Below are 19,365 nucleotides of genomic sequence, written 5' to 3'. Positions count from 1 at the left end.
AATGAATGTCTTAAACACCAGGAAATTGAAGTCATTTAGAAACGTCCAATGAGAATTAAGAGGATTTGTTGATAATACCCCATCAGGACATAAAGATCATAACGTCCTAATCAGGGATTTCAGTTTCCCCAAAAGCGAGTAACCAGGAGGACACATATTCGATTCTCGCCCATGTAAAGGGCTCGGCTGTAGATCCATGCTTCCAGGTGGATGTGTAATGTCTTCATCGAGTGTTGTATAATGTTTATTGTATTCCAGATGTGTGTTGTAGTTGTATTGTTGCTTTGTCTTGATTTCTTGTGTTTGGTTTGAATCCTCCATTTCACTCCCTCGATTCCGTGAGGTTAATAATCGTTGTAATTTCATGTTGGTGCATTTTGGAGGGGATTTATCACCTAGAAAAGTTTCTCAACTCAATTCAGGAGTGTTCTTCTTTTTAATGATTTTTCTGATCCCAGTGTTATTGGGATTTTTCAAGATACAAAGTGCGTGCATAGGGTTCCATAAAATTAATATCGCCTTGGCAATCATTTAAGGGAGTGCGTTCCTCAACCACGAGAGCTCGCAGATTTGTAAGATTTGAGAATTTCATACTGTTTGGTCAGGGGTTGCAATCCAACTAACATGCGACATGGTTATAAGGTGGCTATTCCTCAATAGGCGAACTGTACTGTATGGTACTAATGTCCAGTGAGCACATTTTACACACAGTTCTGAACCCTACCAACAGATTATATCGTCCACTTGCAAAATATGACGCCTTGAAATCATATAGCGACGTCCTTTGACCCTGAAACTATGTTAATTTGTTGTGCCTCATGACTGGGTGTAACGAAGAGGGGAATCAATGCATAAAACTAGGTGATAGTGCAGAAATGAATGTCTTAAGCCCCATTCACAATGCAAACATAACACAACGTAAACTTAAAATTAACTTTAACTTAGAAGTTTGCGGCCATGTTATTTGATGGAACCATTCACAATGCGCCGACATAAACTTAACTGCGAGTCTGTAAAATTAAGGGATTGCAAACTCCAAGCTCTTGCGGTTAATTTTACATTAGGTTGAAGAACCAGCCAATCAGAGCAGACGTAAACATTGTATTTTGTGCGTGATATAATGACTTCTTTCAGCGAAACACTTGTAATTCTCTTTCAAAATAATCTTTGTGTGTATGTATGATAAAAAGAAAACGAATTACAAAGACACTGTGCCGAAAGAGAATACCGTCAATTCAGTTTTTAACTTTGCTATAGTACAATTTTGTCACTTATTGACTATTTCCACACAAGGCAGTTCCAAAATTGGTTCTATACTTATACTTTAAAAATGCATTGCTCCCTTAATTGAATTGCAAAAAGCCATACATTTATGCCATAAAATAAAGGTGTTCCAAGTTACCCTCCAATGTGGGGTAACTTGAGACAGAGATTTAATTCCAATAAAATACGACATTTGGATAAGTTAAGATTAACTTAGGTACAAGAATATTGTAAGAAATGTTACAATGAAATATGACATTTGGATAAGTTAAGGTTAACTTAGGTACTGGAATATTGTAAGAAATGTTGCAATGAATCTTCAAATACAATTACATTACTCTATTAGAATACCAGCCAAAATAATTGACAATAATAATTTTGTTTTCCTGATTGGGAACAGAATAATAGCAGGTGTGACTTTTCTTTAGTCAATTTTGCATAGAAACGTGTATCTCCCTCTCAATACATTAAACGGAATCACTGTCTTCACAATCTGGTCTCTGGTCACATCCAACACATCATCCACATTTGGGAAAACATACACGTCACCGGTAGCACACTTCACAGATTTCCGTAGAAATTTAACAGTAACATTTTCCACATCTTCAATGTTTTGTGCACTCCTTTTTTTGTATCCTTATTGAAAGTTAATTGAACAATGGCAAATGAACCAGAAGAACATTTTCTGCACTAAACTTATCATGCTCCTCTGCTTCTGTTTCTAATGCATCTTCAGACACATCACTTGTCAACTCTAGATCCATGTTGGAATCTCAGTTGTGAAGGGAAAAAGCGACTCTTCCCTGGAAGAGCTTGAATCTGGATCATCCTCTGAAATTCTGGCTTTCTTTGCTTTTGGAGTAGAGGTCTTCATATCAGAGTCAAAAACAGTGTTGACAATACTCTTCCCTGTTGGTAAATCCAGTTTCTTGTTCCTGATTCTCAAAGGTTGAGTTCTCTTGCATCTACTTTCATTAAGGAAAGTTTCATAGGTTGCAACCCACTGAGCCTGACTATCTTCACTCTCACCAGAGGTGACCCTGGTGTTTGCTGATGATGATGATGGTGATGATGATACTAATGCCAGTAGTCTTTTCAACATTTCATTTCTGTCTACAGGATGTAAGCCTGTACTCTTGAATCCTGATATTATGTTCCTTTTTAAGGTCTCTTCTCCCATAGCACTTAGGCACTTATTTAATCGGCAGGCAAACTGATCTTCAGGAAGACTCCCTCTGTTCTTCTGTTTCCACTGTGCCATCCTACTTCATGTGCTATACATACTGACCTTACAGTACTCTGTATACGTTCTCACGTTTAATCCTCCACTCCCTCCTGCTGATATTCGTCTAGTCGCCATATTTGACGCTCATCTGTTTCCTGCGCTGATGTCATACGTCACCAGCTCAGCTGTTTGTCACAATAGGCCTAAACTTTCTAGGATAACCTCTCCGTCTATATATTCTCACCACCCTGCCTAATTCGGCAGGTGGAATCGAGAACTGGAAAGAGCACAAGACCTCGTCGAGGCATGAGATTTTCTCTGCCCATCACTTCGCTGCTGCTACCTTGAGGTGAGAGATATGGAGACCTTCCTATTTAAATTTTAACCTTTCTTTTCTACGGGCATCTAGGTGGGAGTTGGGAGAGTGCTCTACACTTTACAAACAATCAAGATACATAAGATACATACCTGAGAACTTACCTTTATTCATGCAATTATGCAACTGGATGGCCGTCTACCATAACCTCTATACATCTGATGTACACTTCACGTTGTGTTCTTTTGGTATCCTATTTCTCCCATCCCGACACTTCATATCATAAGTTGTAGATACTATAGTTGTACCTTGTATAAGATTTCCCATTATATTGCACATTTTTATGCGCACTTGTATTATCGTGGAACATGTTACGATCATTACAAATCCTAAGCATGTACCATGCTATGATCCTTTGAAACTGGTTTGCTATTAATGTTTCATATTTTTAGGCACACTCGTGTTATTACGGAACTTGTTACAATCTATAAATTCTGAGTATGTGCTATGATCCCTTGCATAAACTTTTTTCTTCACGTCTCACATTTTTATATTAACGAAATGTCTAATAACCTATTTCTTCAAAATATGTACTTGAAACTGCTTATAATGTTTTTCATGTATATCACATCTTTATCCATCAGTGCATTTACTTAGCACATGTTTACCCTTAGCATCACTGTTAGGTTTATTTATTATATTTGGAGAATCTATTATTCATCTACAAGCTTTAAATATATTAACTTACCGTACTTCAAGTTGGTACTCCTGTTAGTTATGAATGAAACTTATAAATAATAATACTCCTGTTAGTTATCAGCCATGTTTTGAGACTTCATGTATATCCTAACTTTACTGATATCTATTTGTATATTCAATTCTCACTATTTGCAGTCTAATCTTCATTAATTGTTATACTCTAAAAATTTATTTGTATCTATTTGTACACTCCTTTTTTACCAAGTATCAATTCAAATATATTAGTATATTCCATTCTCATTGTACAGGTTTTCAATTTGTAGTCTATTCTTCTTTAATTGTTATGTTCTAAATTAATGTATAATTATTTGTACGTTTCATTTTCTCAATCTTGCCAAATATTAATTTATGTCTATTTCTACGCTCCCTTTTATACTGTACACTCTTTCTATTTATAAAGATAATCCTGCCAAATTGTTCTTGCTTGAGTATATATTGTTATCTTTCCGCTGGTTTGAAAAGAAAAAAATATAAATGTTATTTGTTATTTGCCTTGATTTGCCCTTATAATCATCGGTCGTGACGGCCCTCTTCCTCTGAGCCCCTCTTATTATCATTCCACTGCACACTAATATACATTTATTAAGACTTGATTGTTTATTAGTCTTCGTTCACATTAGCGTTACCTCTTAGGTGACGTCACAAATTGGTAGCACAGCGTCACGTACGTACAAGAAAAGATGTAATAATTGGTAGCAGAGTACATCTGATCTATTTACGTCAACCTACTACCCCCTTTTTGTAACTTTCTTGTATGATTATCATGTTCTTTTTCTTCCCTTTTTGTATTTGGGAAGTATGATCAGAGATGATATGTATTGCACGACAGAAATTAAGAAAAGAATTGCCATAGCAAAAGAAGACTTTAAGAAAAAATGCAAATTACTTTGTGGATCACTAAACAAAGATTTGAGGAAAAGACTTATATTATATAAAGTGTTATATTTGGAGCATAGCACTGTATGGCGCAGAGACTTGGACATTGAGAAAGGAAGATGAGAGAAGATTGGAGGCACTAGATATGTGGGTATGGAGGAGAATAGAACGAGTGAAATGGGAAGACTGTGTAAGGAATGAGGATGTATTGCTACGAGTTGGAGAAGAAAGAAGTATGTTGCAAATCATTAGGAGAAAAATGAACTGGATCGGACATTGTTTGAGGAGGGACTGTTTACTGAAAGAAGGAATAGAAGGAATGGTGAAAGGCAAACGAGGAAGAGGAAGGAAAAAATATCAAATGTTGGACAATATCCAAGGACAGGACAGGCAACAGTGGAAGAGGTTCATCCCATGACAAGACCTCCCATAAGGCAGAATACCTAGATGATGATCTTAGATTTTCCGTGTTGTCTCCTGTTCGCGAGAAAAAGATAGTTGCCATGACTTATGACTCGACCCTCATATATTCATTCTCACTACAGTTCTTTTTTTTAATTTATTTATCATGGCACATTTTTCTGGCAATTTTGTACATCTTTTAGATTTGTCTACCTCCACTATTGCTCCACCACAGACTCAGGCCAAATTTTAACGCTCCTAATTTCGGAAAAAGTTAGAAACGACCAATTCACTCCCTATTTATGAACAGTTAGAGCTTCCCGTTAAACACTCAAGTCCTATATCTAATGTAACAGAAGCATTTCCTAAAATACATGCTATGCAACCTGACCCTGGACACCTATCTCAGAAAACACATTTTCCTCCTACCTCTGTACCTCAACATGACATTTCTTTAGGCCTTCCAAATACAGCCTTACACCATTCTCTTAACTTTCACATAATAAAACAAGCTCTGCTTCAAATCCCACAGTTAAATGCCACTGATCCTAAAAGTTTAACCTTATGGTTATTTTCTGCCCGTAAATTCTTGCAAACTCGCTTAGCTCCATATTCTCGACTTCTTACCTTATTGCACTCTAAGATTTCTACATATTTAGGCAAATTTTGGTTAGAGAATATGCAGTTTATCAATTCTAGGAAGATTTGCGAGATTCCCTGCATAGATACTTCCTTTCTTATGAAATACGACACAGTTTAAATCTGGAATTTATTCGCAGGCATCAGCGTCCTTATGAGTCTACTTATGATTATCTTGATACTATAATTGCTTTTACAGATATATTGGCAATTGCTGATCATCCATCTGAACTAATTTCTATTGCACAATTTTATGCCTCTCCTTCTTTCTGCCTATCAGTGGCGAAGCTTGGGGGGAACCTAAGAGTCTCAGATTCCCCAGACGAAATACGAATAATAAATTATTGATATAAGGCACGAAAATTATGTCTAATAAACTTAATAGCCTTCACGGCTCTCCGATCTGCCGCGCTACCCGCAGAGCACTGAGCCTAGCCGTTGAGTCTGGCTTCAGCCAGACTCTTACCTTTCTGCTAGCGGGCGGGGCTTGTACTGGTTGCTATGACAACGTATGACGTCATGCAGCGGTAAGTGCTCGCTTTGAAACCTAGCTGGGAGTCTAGTCTCCAAGTCGCGAGTTACGAGTTAATGTTTACGTTCTGATCTGTTGATCTGTGAAGTTTACAACTTATTATTAGTGGTCTGTGTTTTGTGAAGAGTTGCCAGTATTTTTTATATCCGTGTATAATGAATGAAAGTAATGATATTATTACATACTTGCTTCGAACTCCATTTTCTTCTTTGTCTTTCGAAGAAAAATGTGCCCTGAAAGACAAGCGGCCACAGCCATTATTGAAAATTGTGCAAAAGGATGGAAACCAAATAAGAACTTTCCAGTCCCAAGGGTATAAGGATTATACATGGCTTACAGCAAGTGTGACAGATTGTAAGTTTTATTGTTACATTTGCATATTATTTGGAGGTGATAGGGAATGGAATGAGGGTGGCATCAGTACCCTAGAAAATTTTCATAGAAGAGCACGTAAACACCAGATTTCAAAAAGACATATTCAGAACAGTGAGCGTTTTCTTCTTCTCGGCAGGAGTAGAATAGATCATGCGATATCAGAAGCGGCTCGTCTTGCAGCTCTAAAGCATAATGAGTTAGTAAATCATAATAGACGGGTTCTTGGCAGGTTAGTTCAAGTGGTGTGTTTTCTCGGAAAACAAGAACTTCCATTCCGTGGGCATGACGAGAGTAGTGACTCCGTAAATAGTGACTCGAGACCTTGGAATTGCTAGCACAAGAAAAACAATTCATGAGAGAGCATCTGGGAGCAACTTCGGGATTTAAAGGAACTTCGAGTGACATTCAGAATGAACTTACTGACTGTGTAACTCAAGTGATGAATGAAGAGATTCAGAAAGAAATTTCTATTTGTGAATTTGTATTAGTTCAGGCGGATGAAACATTAGATATATCTTGTCAGAATCAGATGAACATTATATTTCGGTACTGTGTTGGTTATAACGTTCACGAGAGGTTTGTGGGGTTCTACGACGTCTCAAAAGATAAAAGTGCCACTGGACTGTCAGCCGTAATATTGGATGTCTTACGAAAATGGGGCGTAGAAAAGAAGTTAATATGTCAGACTTACGACGGGGCTTCCGTAATGGCGGGTTCTACAGGGGGTGTTCAAACTATCGTAAAGCAAGTTTGCCCACATGCAATGTTTATACATTGCTATGCACATAAGCTTAATTTGGTACTCTTGTATGGAGCAAAAGCTATAAAGAAAGTGCGTCTCTTTACTTATGATTTGACTGCCTTCCATACATATTTCAGCAAGTCATCAAAGAGAACTCAAGTCCTAAGAGATAAAGGCTTTAAACTTCCCCGGCATGTACGACACGTTGGAACTTCCACTCCAGAGCAACACTAACAATAGCATCCCATTTCAAGGACTTGAAAGAAGCTCTTACACACATTGTTGATAAAGATGAAGAATGGGATGGCGAATCTGTTAATTGTGCTATGGGACTGGTTAAGAGATTAGATGACCCTAATTTCCTCTTCCTGTTGTGCGTCTTCAACAAGATATTTTGCTACACGGATCATTTATTCAAGGTGCTGCAAGCAAAATGCACATCTAATGTAAATATCTGCAACCATGAGATAAAGCAAACCATAAATAACTTTAAAAATCTGAGAAATGAAGAAACAGTGAATGAATGCATAGACACCAGCAAAGTTCTCAATACCGCAATGGCAACAGAATCATTTGTAGTGCCAACCCTCACAGCCTTAGCATATGAAATAATTGATACCACCGTGGTACCGATGGAAATACGGTTCTGTGACTTTGAAAACTTCCATTTTGCAGAATTATTGGATGAGAATCAATTTAAGGCTTACAACACAAGTTTTCCCTCAATGAAAATGAAACAACTCCTGAAGATGTACCCTTTTTTTCGAAAGTGAACAACTGACAAATGAACTTAAGAATGTGTACCCTGAAGAAGCTTAACATCTACCTCCACAAATACTGCTAAAATATATGTTGGATAATGGTCTGGACAAGGTTTACGAACAAACAACACGTTTGGTTCGTTTAGTTCTCACATTTCCAGTGACAACATGTTCGAGTGAAAGAAGTATGAGTGCGCTAAAACGCATAAAAACCTCTCTGAGGAATTCAATGACAAACAGTAGACTATGTAATTTAAGTACACTTGCGATAGAGAAATCTCTATTGCACGAACTGTCAAATAATCAGAGCTTCAGGGACCGTCATTGATGCATTTGCAGAGAGAAAGGAGCGCCGCATACACTTGCTGTATAAAAGAATTTAAGGTAAGCTTGAACAATATTCTTAGACTCCGGATCATTTATTCAAGGTGCTGCAAGCAAAATGCACATCTAATGTAAATATCTGCAACCATGAGATAAAGCAAACCATAAATAACTTTTAAAATCTGAGAAATGAAGAAACAGTGAATGAATGCATAGACACCAGCAAAGTTCTCAATACCGCAATGGCAACAGAATCATTTGTAGTGCCAACCCTCACAGCCTTAGCATATGAAATAATTGATACAACCCCTTTGCCCCGCCTATCTCTATTGCACACTTATACAACATTGCCCAAGCTGATGCTCTAAATTCTTACAGTAATACCTCCTACTATTCCACTGTCCCCCCACCGTCCTTGCGTATTCCTCCACCGCCCTTGCCCTCGAGATCAAATGTTCAATTGCCTCCTCAGGGAAAGCAATATTCTAACCGCAGGCAACCTCTTACGTGTTTACAGTGTCGAGGACGACGACATATTTCTACATCTTGTTCTACTCCTCATTCGATAAACGGGTCTTTACCTCGCTAATCGGCCGTACGCGCATCTCAGGTCCTAATCTGCCGCAATATCACCATGTTATTCCCCACCCCTCCTCTATTATCTTATTACGGCAGAATGTTCCCACTGTCGGACTACTAAATACTGGAGCCAGCATATCATTGATAAGTTACAGTACACTTTTTTTCAACAGTTAAATTTTACCCCCAACTTGAAGTTTCATCTTCTATGGCTCGTTGTTGTTTTGCTTCCAACCATCCTCTAAATTTATTGGGCATTGTGGAACTTAATCTAAAAATTCCACATCTCGCTTGGCCTCATTAATTCCATATCGTTAAAGATTTGCCGTTCCCGGTCATTTTGGGATATGACTTTTTTTCTCACACAGAGTTAATTTATGATACTGTTAACTTATCGATATCTTTTCATTTCAGCCGCACCATTAAGATCCCCTTAGTGAACCACATTCATTAGCATTTCCTATTTCAATAACTTCTTTTTGTATTCTACTACTGAAAGTGAAGATCTTAATCAACTACTAACAGAATTTCAGGATGTTATGTCACCTACCTTGGGAACTGCTCATAACTATGAGGCTCATATGGATCTTTCTGACGACATTCCAGTTCGTTCAGTACCATATCAATTAAGTCCCTCGCGTATGACACGACTTAATCAGATACTCGACAAAATGTTAGCTGAAGGTACCATCGTTCTGTCACATACTCTACAACATATATTACTTCTATATTTTTCTCTTACTAGCTTCGCCGGTCTACTACTGCTACACCTGCATCGTGTGCTCCACCTGCTCGCCCAACTCATTACAGACTGTGGTGCTCCCCTCCGCTCTTTCTTTCCCATGCGTCGTCTCCTTTCTAGCATGTTCTGGAACTGGCCTCGTGCTAGTATATAAGATGTCGGCAGTCAGGAATTGTATGACCATATGTAGTGGAGGGAGCAGTTATTCTCGCAAGCAGCTGGTCCGTTGGGATTTTTAATTGACTTCTTGGAATGCCACTTTTCAAAATTTCATCGCATAAGCTGGGTGAGCAAAAATTTATTATGAACTTATATAGTGTTTTCACTTAAAGACTTACTACTATACGCCCTTCAGGCATTGATCGCTGCCTGAACTTCATTCAGTGTGTAAAATTTGAGCACTTAATATCTCCAGTCCGTTTTCAACTCTACACAGTGGACTTTCAATGGTCAAATATTTGAAGTGTGTTTGGGTGAAAAACTATCTGTTCGGGAACACATGTCACACGCTCAGTGTCTTCATTGTATAATCTAAACAGCTTGATTGTTTCCTTATCCATCCCTCCCCTATCTTTCGATTTTTCCCTTTGTCTATCTTCTATTTTGTGGACCTAATTTCTATTTTCTACTTGTGTGTTATTTAAATTAAATTTCTAAACCTGTTTGTTTTTATAATCGGAATTGTGGCCTTTACGCATCTTTGTTCGTAAAATAGTTACCTCTTTTTTCTCAAGGTCTTTAATTTTCCTGTCAAATATTGTTATCATGGAGGGATCTCTCATTATGAGCTTGATCAGACTCCTTTGGTGTCACTTTCAAATCTAGTCACGATCTACATGATCACATTTGTTAATGTTTGGTGTTACTCATTTGAAATTTGTACGAAGTTTCATGTTAAACTTGGTTATTGTATTCATTTGTTCTTATTTGAGGTTCATTGTAAAGTATAATTTTTTCAAATTAACTCCTTTTCTTGGATAAGTTTCTGATGTTACACCTTTTTCCCTTTGTTTCAATTATGTACTTACCATGCAAGATCCTCTTGGTTTGCCTAGCAACGCTGTGCGCTAACTCTACCCATTAATTTTTTTCTAGTATTTGTTTGTAAGTTCTTAATGATTTTGTTCCTTTACCCTGGGAACCAACCGTATCTGAGGCTTTCCGCCAATGTTACTTTCAGAAAGATTAAATCATACCACTTACAGTTCCCTCTTCTTCTAATTATGCCTCTCCTGCATTTTTAGTGGATAATCTGGTGGTTCTTCATGCTTGGTCATAGATTACAGAAAACTCAACAGTAAGACAGTAGGGCCTATATGACGCTTACCCTATCCCAAACTTTCATACGGCCTTTCAATATTTTTCTAATTCTAAATATTGCCCCATTTTTGACCTAAATTCTGCTTTTCATCAAATTCCCCTTGATCTTGCTAGTCGCAGATGTACCACCTTTATAACTCCTAATGGGGTGTTTGAATTCACTAAACTCCCGTTCGGTTTAAATTTAGGTTCTCAAATTATGCAAAGATTAGTAGATTCATTATTTCCAGAGATTAAATATAAGTTCATTTCCCCATATATTGATGACCTGCTTATATTTAGCCCTGATTTTTCCACACATATACAGCACTTGACTGAAGTATTGTCTCGATTGAGGGCAGCTAATCATACTGTCAATCCTGCAAAAGCATTTCTGGAACGTCCTTCCATTAATTTTCTTGGACACATTTTCTCCAACCAGGGTATCTCCATTGACCCTGAGCATGTCGCTGCTATAAATCATATTCCTCCTCCTAGAAATATTAGCTTCGTGCCTTTCTTGGCATGACTGCATTTTATAATAAGTTTACCCCTCTTATTCTCAAATCACTCAACCGCTCAATTATTTGAAGCATAAAGGGATAAAATTTTGCTGGTCAGAACCACAGCAATCTGATTTTGATCACTTAAAATCACTCCTTGTACAAGCTCCTATTTTACTATTTCCAGACTTTACACTACGCTTCCATCCCTCCAACAAGTTAAACATGGTAATATTTTACCCATACCCTTTTTCAGTCATCTCTCTCCTACTGAACAACAATATTCCACTTATGAGCGTGAAGCCCTAGCTTTAATTTTGACTCTAGAACATTTCTCTCATTTTTTAGAGCATAAAGAGTTCGTAGTCAAGACCAATAATCAAGCTGTTACCTGGCTGAAATCATGCCCCCAAAATTGGACGTACCAGTCGCTGGGTGTTGCACCTTTCCAGATTTAAATTTTCATTACATTTTGTTGCTGGTAATGATGCTCTGATGCTCTTTCTCACCTTTTTGACTTGCCCACAGATTCGCACCCTCATGATCTTCATACTGTACCCTTGTTTCTGATTTCAATCTTTCTACATTTTGTGTTAATACCATATCATCTTTGACTCAATTCCCTACTTCATTTGAATCTTGTCTTTCTTATCAAGCCACTGATACTTATTGTCAACAATTAACTAACTGAATACAAAGGTCCTTTTCGCATCTGTAAAGATTTAATTGTCTTTAAACCAAATCCTAGATCTATTCCCAAGGTGACTTTACCCAAATTCCTACATGCCATGATCTTACATTATTACCATTCTTCCCCAGTAGGTGGATATTTTGGTATGGCAAAAACCTATTCACATATATCATCTTTATTTTTTTGGCCTCACATGCGGAGAACTATCTGTGATTTCGTTCGTCGGTGTCACCTTGCCAAGCACCTAAGCCCTGTAATTCTTTACCACCAGGGACACATGCTGCCTCTCCACCTTCTTACCCTGCAGAGACCTTTTATATTGATAATGTCGGTCTGATCACCAAATCATATCACAGCAATTCATACATCTTCACCATTTTGGATGGTTTCTCTAAATTTCTCATCCTTTGCCCCATACGTAATATTTCCTCAAGAATTTTGGTTAATGTCTTCACACCACACGTGTTTCCTCTTGTTGGAATTCCAAAGAACTTGGTCTCCGATAATGCCAGTATTTTCACATCTAAACTATTTTATGATGCCTGTTTCTCTTTAGGCACTAAGAAAGTAACTACCACCCCCTACCATCCTCAAGCAAATATGGTTGAATGTTATCACTGTAACTTAAAGATAGCCCTTTTCATTTTTCATCACGATAATCACAAACAATGGGATTTTTTATTACCATCTTTAACACTAGCATTTAATTCTTCCCTTAATGAATCTACATGTTATTCCCCTGCTCTATTATTTTTAGCTCGGGAGTTGAATTCTCCATTATCTTTGAACTGGAACCTTTCTCCCTTCTGTCTGATCAACCTTCCCATTCCTCTAAGTCTTTATGGCAGACTGCCCTTCAGAATTTGTATGCCGCGCAGAAAATTCACTAGACTCGTTATAACCGTCATTGTGTTCAGTCAAAATTTAAAGTCGGTGATTTTGTCTTGCTACAAGCCAACCTTCAGAGCTCTGCTCCGGGCAATATTTCCACTAAGCTTTCTCTTTCTTGGACTGGGCCATACCGTGTGATCGACCTCCCAACTCCGGTCAATGCTATTTTACAATTGGTGTCCTCTCCTTTTGATGTAAAGAGAGCTCAACTCTCTCAACTTAAATTATACGTATCTTAACATGTTTATGTCTCAAAATCTCAAGCCTCTTTTCTCACTGTGCTCACCCTTTCTTCCCTATCTTCTCAATTCTGCCTCACTTTCTCATTCACTCGTGCCTTTTAAAAAAAAAAAAAATATTAAAGATATCCTTGGGATCATATTCATATCACAATATTGTAAACAATGTACCCTTCTTTGTTATTCCCCCCTACCTTTTTTCTTTTTATGGAGTGCTCCATTATCCCTCCCTTTCATTTCTTTTACCCTTTCCTACACTCCAGAACAGAATAGAAGATCACCTAGACCATTCCGAGAGTATTCTGGAAAGGTTGTTCTTTCCCAGAACAGATTTTCAATCTAAAAAATTATCATCAGGAGCAAGAAGGTAGGAGGACATAAATACATGGTCATGTTTAACACATTGGGTGCCACATGCTACGTTGTCTCCAAATCTGAGACAGCACGACAGCATACAGCAGCACACAGTTCTTGAAGTCAGAGTTGGCATGACACCATATTGCGGCACAGTGGAGGTTTGGGCAATGTGCATTTGAAGGTCAGCTGCGACATTTATACGCATTACAATGGTACTATGCGAAGAGCGAAGTACATGGTCCATTCCAGCTAAATATTTCTACTGTGTGTCACCATACGGTGTCGCAAGTATTCTTTCAAAATCACTGGCTAGTCAGTGGTCATTCTCACAAGTGTAAGCACACCAAACATTATTTATTCCTCATTTTTTGTGCAAATTATCATTCTATTTGTATAGCTGTGCAAAACTATAAAGAAATGGAAGATGTAGGTAATATTCTTGATGGAAATGATAACCAACATGCCAAGAGGAGAATTAGTGATGTGGATATTCATGAATTATTAATGGATTCTGATGGAGAGGAAGATTTAAGTGTATACGACAGTTAATATAATGCTAGTGATGTTGACTCCAGTGAGAGCATGACGGATGGATCAAGTGATGCAGAAGATCATGGCAATATTGAAAATGATCTTACATGTGGGGATGATGCTGATGCAAATGGTGTAGACAATCATGTGGACAATAATGACTGAGGTCCATGCGTAGGGGTGCAGAAAGGTATTCGATTTAAAAGCCAAGGGCTTCTAAACCTTTAAACTGATACTTTTACAGCCATATCATACAAATTTTACTGACTGTTTCTAACAGATGAAGTTCTTGATTTGATGGTACTACAAACTAATCTGAATGCAACTCATACATTAGTATCTATGCAGATTAGGCAGTCTAGTTGTTTGAAGGAGTGATCTGATACTACAAAGGAAGAAATTGTTTTTTTTTTTATAGGTTTGAGACTGGATATGCAAATAATGTAGCTGATGAGGCAATACCAAGAAACTGTTTTCAGTTACTACCTAGATTCTCGCACTTCGCTCCCAATGATGCATTTGCTGGAAATTTGCACAAGATTCAACCCCTGTTAGATATCATGCGCAAGAACTTTGAGTCACAAAACTCCAGGTAAAGTAAATTTGTGCCCTCATCCTGAGGTTGTGCAGCTCCTTTCAGGCACACGCCCAATGGAGGCGAGCAGCGTGTACCTGTTTAACCACATACCAGTCCTCCTGCCATTCTTAAATTTCTGGCAGTACTGGGAATCGAACCTGGGCCACCGAGGACGGCAACTAATCGTGCTAACCGCTACGCTACGGGAGCGGAAAAAACTCCAGATGAAAACCTTGTAGTTGATGAATCAACGATTCCCTGGAGGGGTTGCTTATCATTCCAGTAATTTACGTCTGGTAAGGCCCACAGGTATGGCTTTAAAGAATTTTAGCTGTGTGACGACACGGGCTACACCCACAAAATAAAAGTATAGACTGGTAAAAGTACATTCAATGAACAGAATCCACTGAGCATGGCTACTTTAGTTGTAATGAAACTTATGGACCCATATCTGGATAGTGGTCAGGTTCTCTGCACCAACAATTTTATTACTACTTATCAAGTGAGTTAGCTGAGGTACAACTCGGCCACAAGACACATTTTATTGGCACAGTTGGGAAAAATCAAGAAGGTTTACCATAGCAGGTTGCAAATGCAAAGCTTAAGAAGGGAGAAAACATTGCAGTAAAGAATGGAAATGGATTAACTGTGATGAAGTGGAGAGATCAGCGGGACAGGCTGGTTATGTCAAAAACATTCTAATGATGTAATTGCTACTGGCTACGAGAATGTGGTGAAACCAAAAATAATAATAACAAACAATAAAATGAAATGAGGAATAGATATTGCAGACACTCTTTCTTCATATCACACTGCAATGAGAAAAACCATCAGATGGTACCACAAAGTTGCAGATGTCCTTTTTTGGTACAGCCATTATGAATGAACTGCTCCTATACAATAAAACACGGACTAATGGTAATTGTAAAGTCTCTTGTCGAGTTTCAGAGGAATGTGGTCGGCACTCTGCTCTGTCCAACTAAGAATCTTGTTAAACATACTCCGAAGGGAGAGAACCACTACCTTGGGGAAGCCAACAAGACCAAAAGAAAGTACCAGGTAAGTGTTATCAAGTGCAACATTACTGTATTTCTGAAGGATGTTACTACTCAATACCAATTTATATATTTCTTCCTTTCAATATTGCAGGAAAGCTTGAGGCTGGTGCTGAAGTTACTATCAAAAACTAAGCAAGTTTATGGGCAGAAAGGCTGCTGCTAAAAGGGTGTCAACTGTCTGCACAACCTGTCCTGGCACACCTTTCTTTTGCCTGTAATGCTTTGAATCCTTTCATAAGAAAGAGTAACTGAAGGTCAAGGGTCGAAAGGCTTCTGCTTGTGCTGCAGTGGAAGCGTCACTGCCTGTCAATCCTGCTGAAACTCAATTTTCATTGTTCTGATGTATGTGAAAACTTTTCACAACAATATGTAATTCTGGAGAGTGTTAATATTTATTACTTTGCTTTATTGCATTTTAATGTTTAGACATTCAGACACTGCCTCACAGTGTTCAGCTGTAAAACAAATTGAGAACTCATTTTAAATTTTCATATATACATGTTTCAAACACCAGAGAGGATGAGTGAAGGAATCAGTTACTTAATATGAATAATTTGAAAATTCAAATGTAATAAAAGTACATTTTGTAGCATTTTAAAAGGATTTCATAAATAATGGGTTAGTTTGAATTAGCAAATAAAGCTGTTATATTCCAAATTTGTATTGTTCATTTAACAAAGCAACAAAAAATTATCTGACACCATATGGCATCACGCTACATTTTATATCTCATAAAAATATGGAGTTTCATCAAACCTTACGACAACAAGGTTGAGGTGGTTCCAGGAATGTGATAAGGATCTGAGGCAAATCGGTATCCTGAGCAGAAAAATTAATAATAGGGACAAATTTAGACGATTGGTAAACAGCTACCAAGTTTTTATGATGGCATTAAACTCCAGACATCGGAGAGACCTCTCTGCCTGAAGGACATAAAAAATTGCTCGTTGCTGGGCTCAGAAAATACTGGTAGAAAGTCAAAGCTGGAATAAGAAGGAGACCTGGACCCTAAAGTGAATTTGGCTGTTGCCATGCAGTCCACAGAAGGTCAACTTGATGTCACATATTGCATCTTATATGACCTTGGTATGATGAAATAAAGTTTACTTAGTACATCATACAAATATCTTTCAAGATTATATGAACAGCCTACTTCACATACAATTGCTCCAGCACCAGTGGTATATTATTAAAATTCATGCCTGGCATCAGCGGAATAGTATGCTTTCATCAACTCAGCACTCAACGTGTTAATGATTTTAAGAAAGCATATAACTTCACTGATCAAGTCGTTAACAAATGTTTTAGAGGAGTTTGAGGTGGATGATATGTAAAGAACATGATCAAACAAAGTTTCAACAACACACTGTCAATGGTGAAATTTATGGGCGAGATATAGGAACCATTTAAAATCAAAACCGGCACCAGACAAGGTGATGAACTATCTCCATTCTTCTTCAACTGTGCTCTGGAAAGAGTTATTTGTGAGTGGAGGAAATTGTCAGGCCAAGAAGAAATAAACAAAGATCAGTTCAGACTTAGTCCTAAACTAAAAAGGGGTGTACACTGGTTGCCTGGCCTTTGTAGATGACCTGGTCGTTTTTACTAACAGCTTTGACTCAGTAATCAAGAAGATCAATGGGCTGATGTAAAATAGCTAAGAAAGTAGGGCACCAGATTTCCATTCAGAAGACAAAATATATGACAAACATCAGTGATGGATCTGAATAGATGATCACAAATTATGGGACGATCGGACAAGTGAAGAATTTCACATATCTCAGTGAAGTGATCCAGCAGAATGGTTTAGACGAGAAAGCAATACTTAATGTCAGGATAAGGAAGTCAGATCGGACATACCAACTGACAAAGAACATCTACAACAAAAAGTCAATAAGTATAGGGGCCACGTTCAGACACTACAACACAGTTGTAAAACCTGAGGGGTTATAAGCTTCTGAATCCTTGACCGTGGGTAAATAAGGACAAGCCAACTAGCTGGAAAAAAAAGGAGCATAGGATATTAAGGAAGATTCTGGGTGATAGATGGGGTGAGTGGCAAGTGTGATTGTGCTCAAATCAAGTCTTGTCCAGTAAGATAGAACAAATCACAGCATTGATGAAGAAGAGAAGACTGCTGTTCTATGGACAACTCTTCAGGATGACCGATGAACAAAAGGAATATGGAGTTTCATTAAACCTTAGACAAGGTTGATATGGTTGCAGGGAGCGTAAATGTCCCTCCCTCATTCACAGATGCAAGACATCAAATAGGGCCTTAGTAGAGTGTGAGCAACAGAACAGAGTGAACACACAGCATGCCTCAATAGCATATTTGACAAGCCTTTAATCAGACAGATTAATTTGAGAGAAGCCACATCATCGGTCTAAGAGAAGCAGGTTGGATGTTTCCGCACACTGCTAGCCACTTTAACCATTCTGACTACACTGTGCACCGCTGTTGGATGCAGTGGGAACATGAGGGAACATATTATGCATTGAGAAGGCTTGGATTGACCCCAGACCACCAGCAGGGAAAATAGTTTCATTGTATAATAATAATAATGTTATTTGCTTTACGTCCCACTAACTACCTTTACGGTCTTCGGAGATGCCGGGGTGCTGGAATTTAGTCCCGCAGGAGTTCTTTTATGTGCCAGTAAATCTGCCAACACGAGGCTGTCATATTTGAGCACCTTCAAATACCACCGGACTGAGCCAGGATCGAACCTGCCAAGTTGGGGTTAGAAGGCCAGCACCTTAACCGTCTGAGCCACTCAACCCGGCTATTCAGAGAAATGTCAGCAGCTGGGGATACACCTGTGTCCACTAGTACCATATCCAGGCAGATAGCAGAGCACAATCTGTGGTCACAGCATCATTCAACATGTCTGCAATTATGATCTGAGGATCTTGGGAGCACGTCTGCCAGGAACAGGCAGCATGGCAACTTGCGGACTGATGACAAGTGGTGTTCAGTGATGAATCATAGCTTTGTCTGAATACAGACGATGCTGAATTAAAGTCTGGACATGTCCTGACCAGCGCAATGATCCACGTTTCATTGTAGAGCATCACACGGCTTGACCGAGAGGTGTCATCGTGTGGGATGCCAATTCCTACGTTTCCTGTTCCCCACTGCTGGTGATTGAACGAATTCTGATGGCAAAGTGATATGTCCAAGAAATTGTGCAACTGTGTGTACTTCCCTTCCTGGTGCAGCTCGACAACCCCATTTTCCAACAGGATAATACCTGTCCTCACACAACTCGGGTATCTTTAGTCTGCCTTTGTAATGTCAAGATGCTACCATGCCTAGCAAGGTCTCCAGACCTCTCTCCTATCAACAATGTTTGGGACCAGATTGGACAGCAACTTCGGCAGCAGCAATGCCAGATTTGGAGGGGTCAGTTCTGTTGGCTGTGGCAGGATCTTCCTCAGGAGAATATCCAACGTCTGTATGCCTTCATGCCTGACCGTATCTCTCCGTCTCCATGCTACAGGTGGTCAAACACTGTACTCAGTGCATCCTGCAAGTGTTTTTTATCCTGCAAAAAATGCTTAGTGTAGTACAATAATTTGATGTTTTCTTTATACAGTAGAACCTCATTAATCTGGACCAATTGAGGCTCTATGTTGTCCGAATTAATTTACATCCAGATTAGTGCATAAAGTTATTTTTTG

The 19,365-nt window shown here is 38.5% G+C and overlaps 1 protein-coding gene across 1 annotated transcript in view; it reads left to right on the top strand.

The window, feature by feature from the left end:
* Window positions 1-16,247, top strand: part of loj (logjam) — a 125,920-nt gene extending 109,673 nt beyond the window's left edge. The window contains exons 4-5 of the mRNA XM_067139534.2: window positions 15,572-15,682; window positions 15,773-16,247. Of these exons, the coding sequence (XP_066995635.2) occupies window positions 15,572-15,682; window positions 15,773-15,844 (183 nt within the window). The 3' untranslated portion in view covers window positions 15,845-16,247. The remainder of the gene's footprint in view (window positions 1-15,571; window positions 15,683-15,772) is intronic.
* The last annotated feature ends 3,118 nt before the right edge of the window (window positions 16,248-19,365 follow it).

The sequence above is a fragment of the Anabrus simplex genome, chromosome 2, assembly GCF_040414725.1.
Source record: "Anabrus simplex isolate iqAnaSimp1 chromosome 2, ASM4041472v1, whole genome shotgun sequence".
Taxonomy (NCBI): Eukaryota; Metazoa; Arthropoda; class Insecta; order Orthoptera; family Tettigoniidae; genus Anabrus; species Anabrus simplex.
Note: the sequence above shows the minus strand (reverse complement) of the source record. Positions and strands in the feature narration are given on the sequence as shown.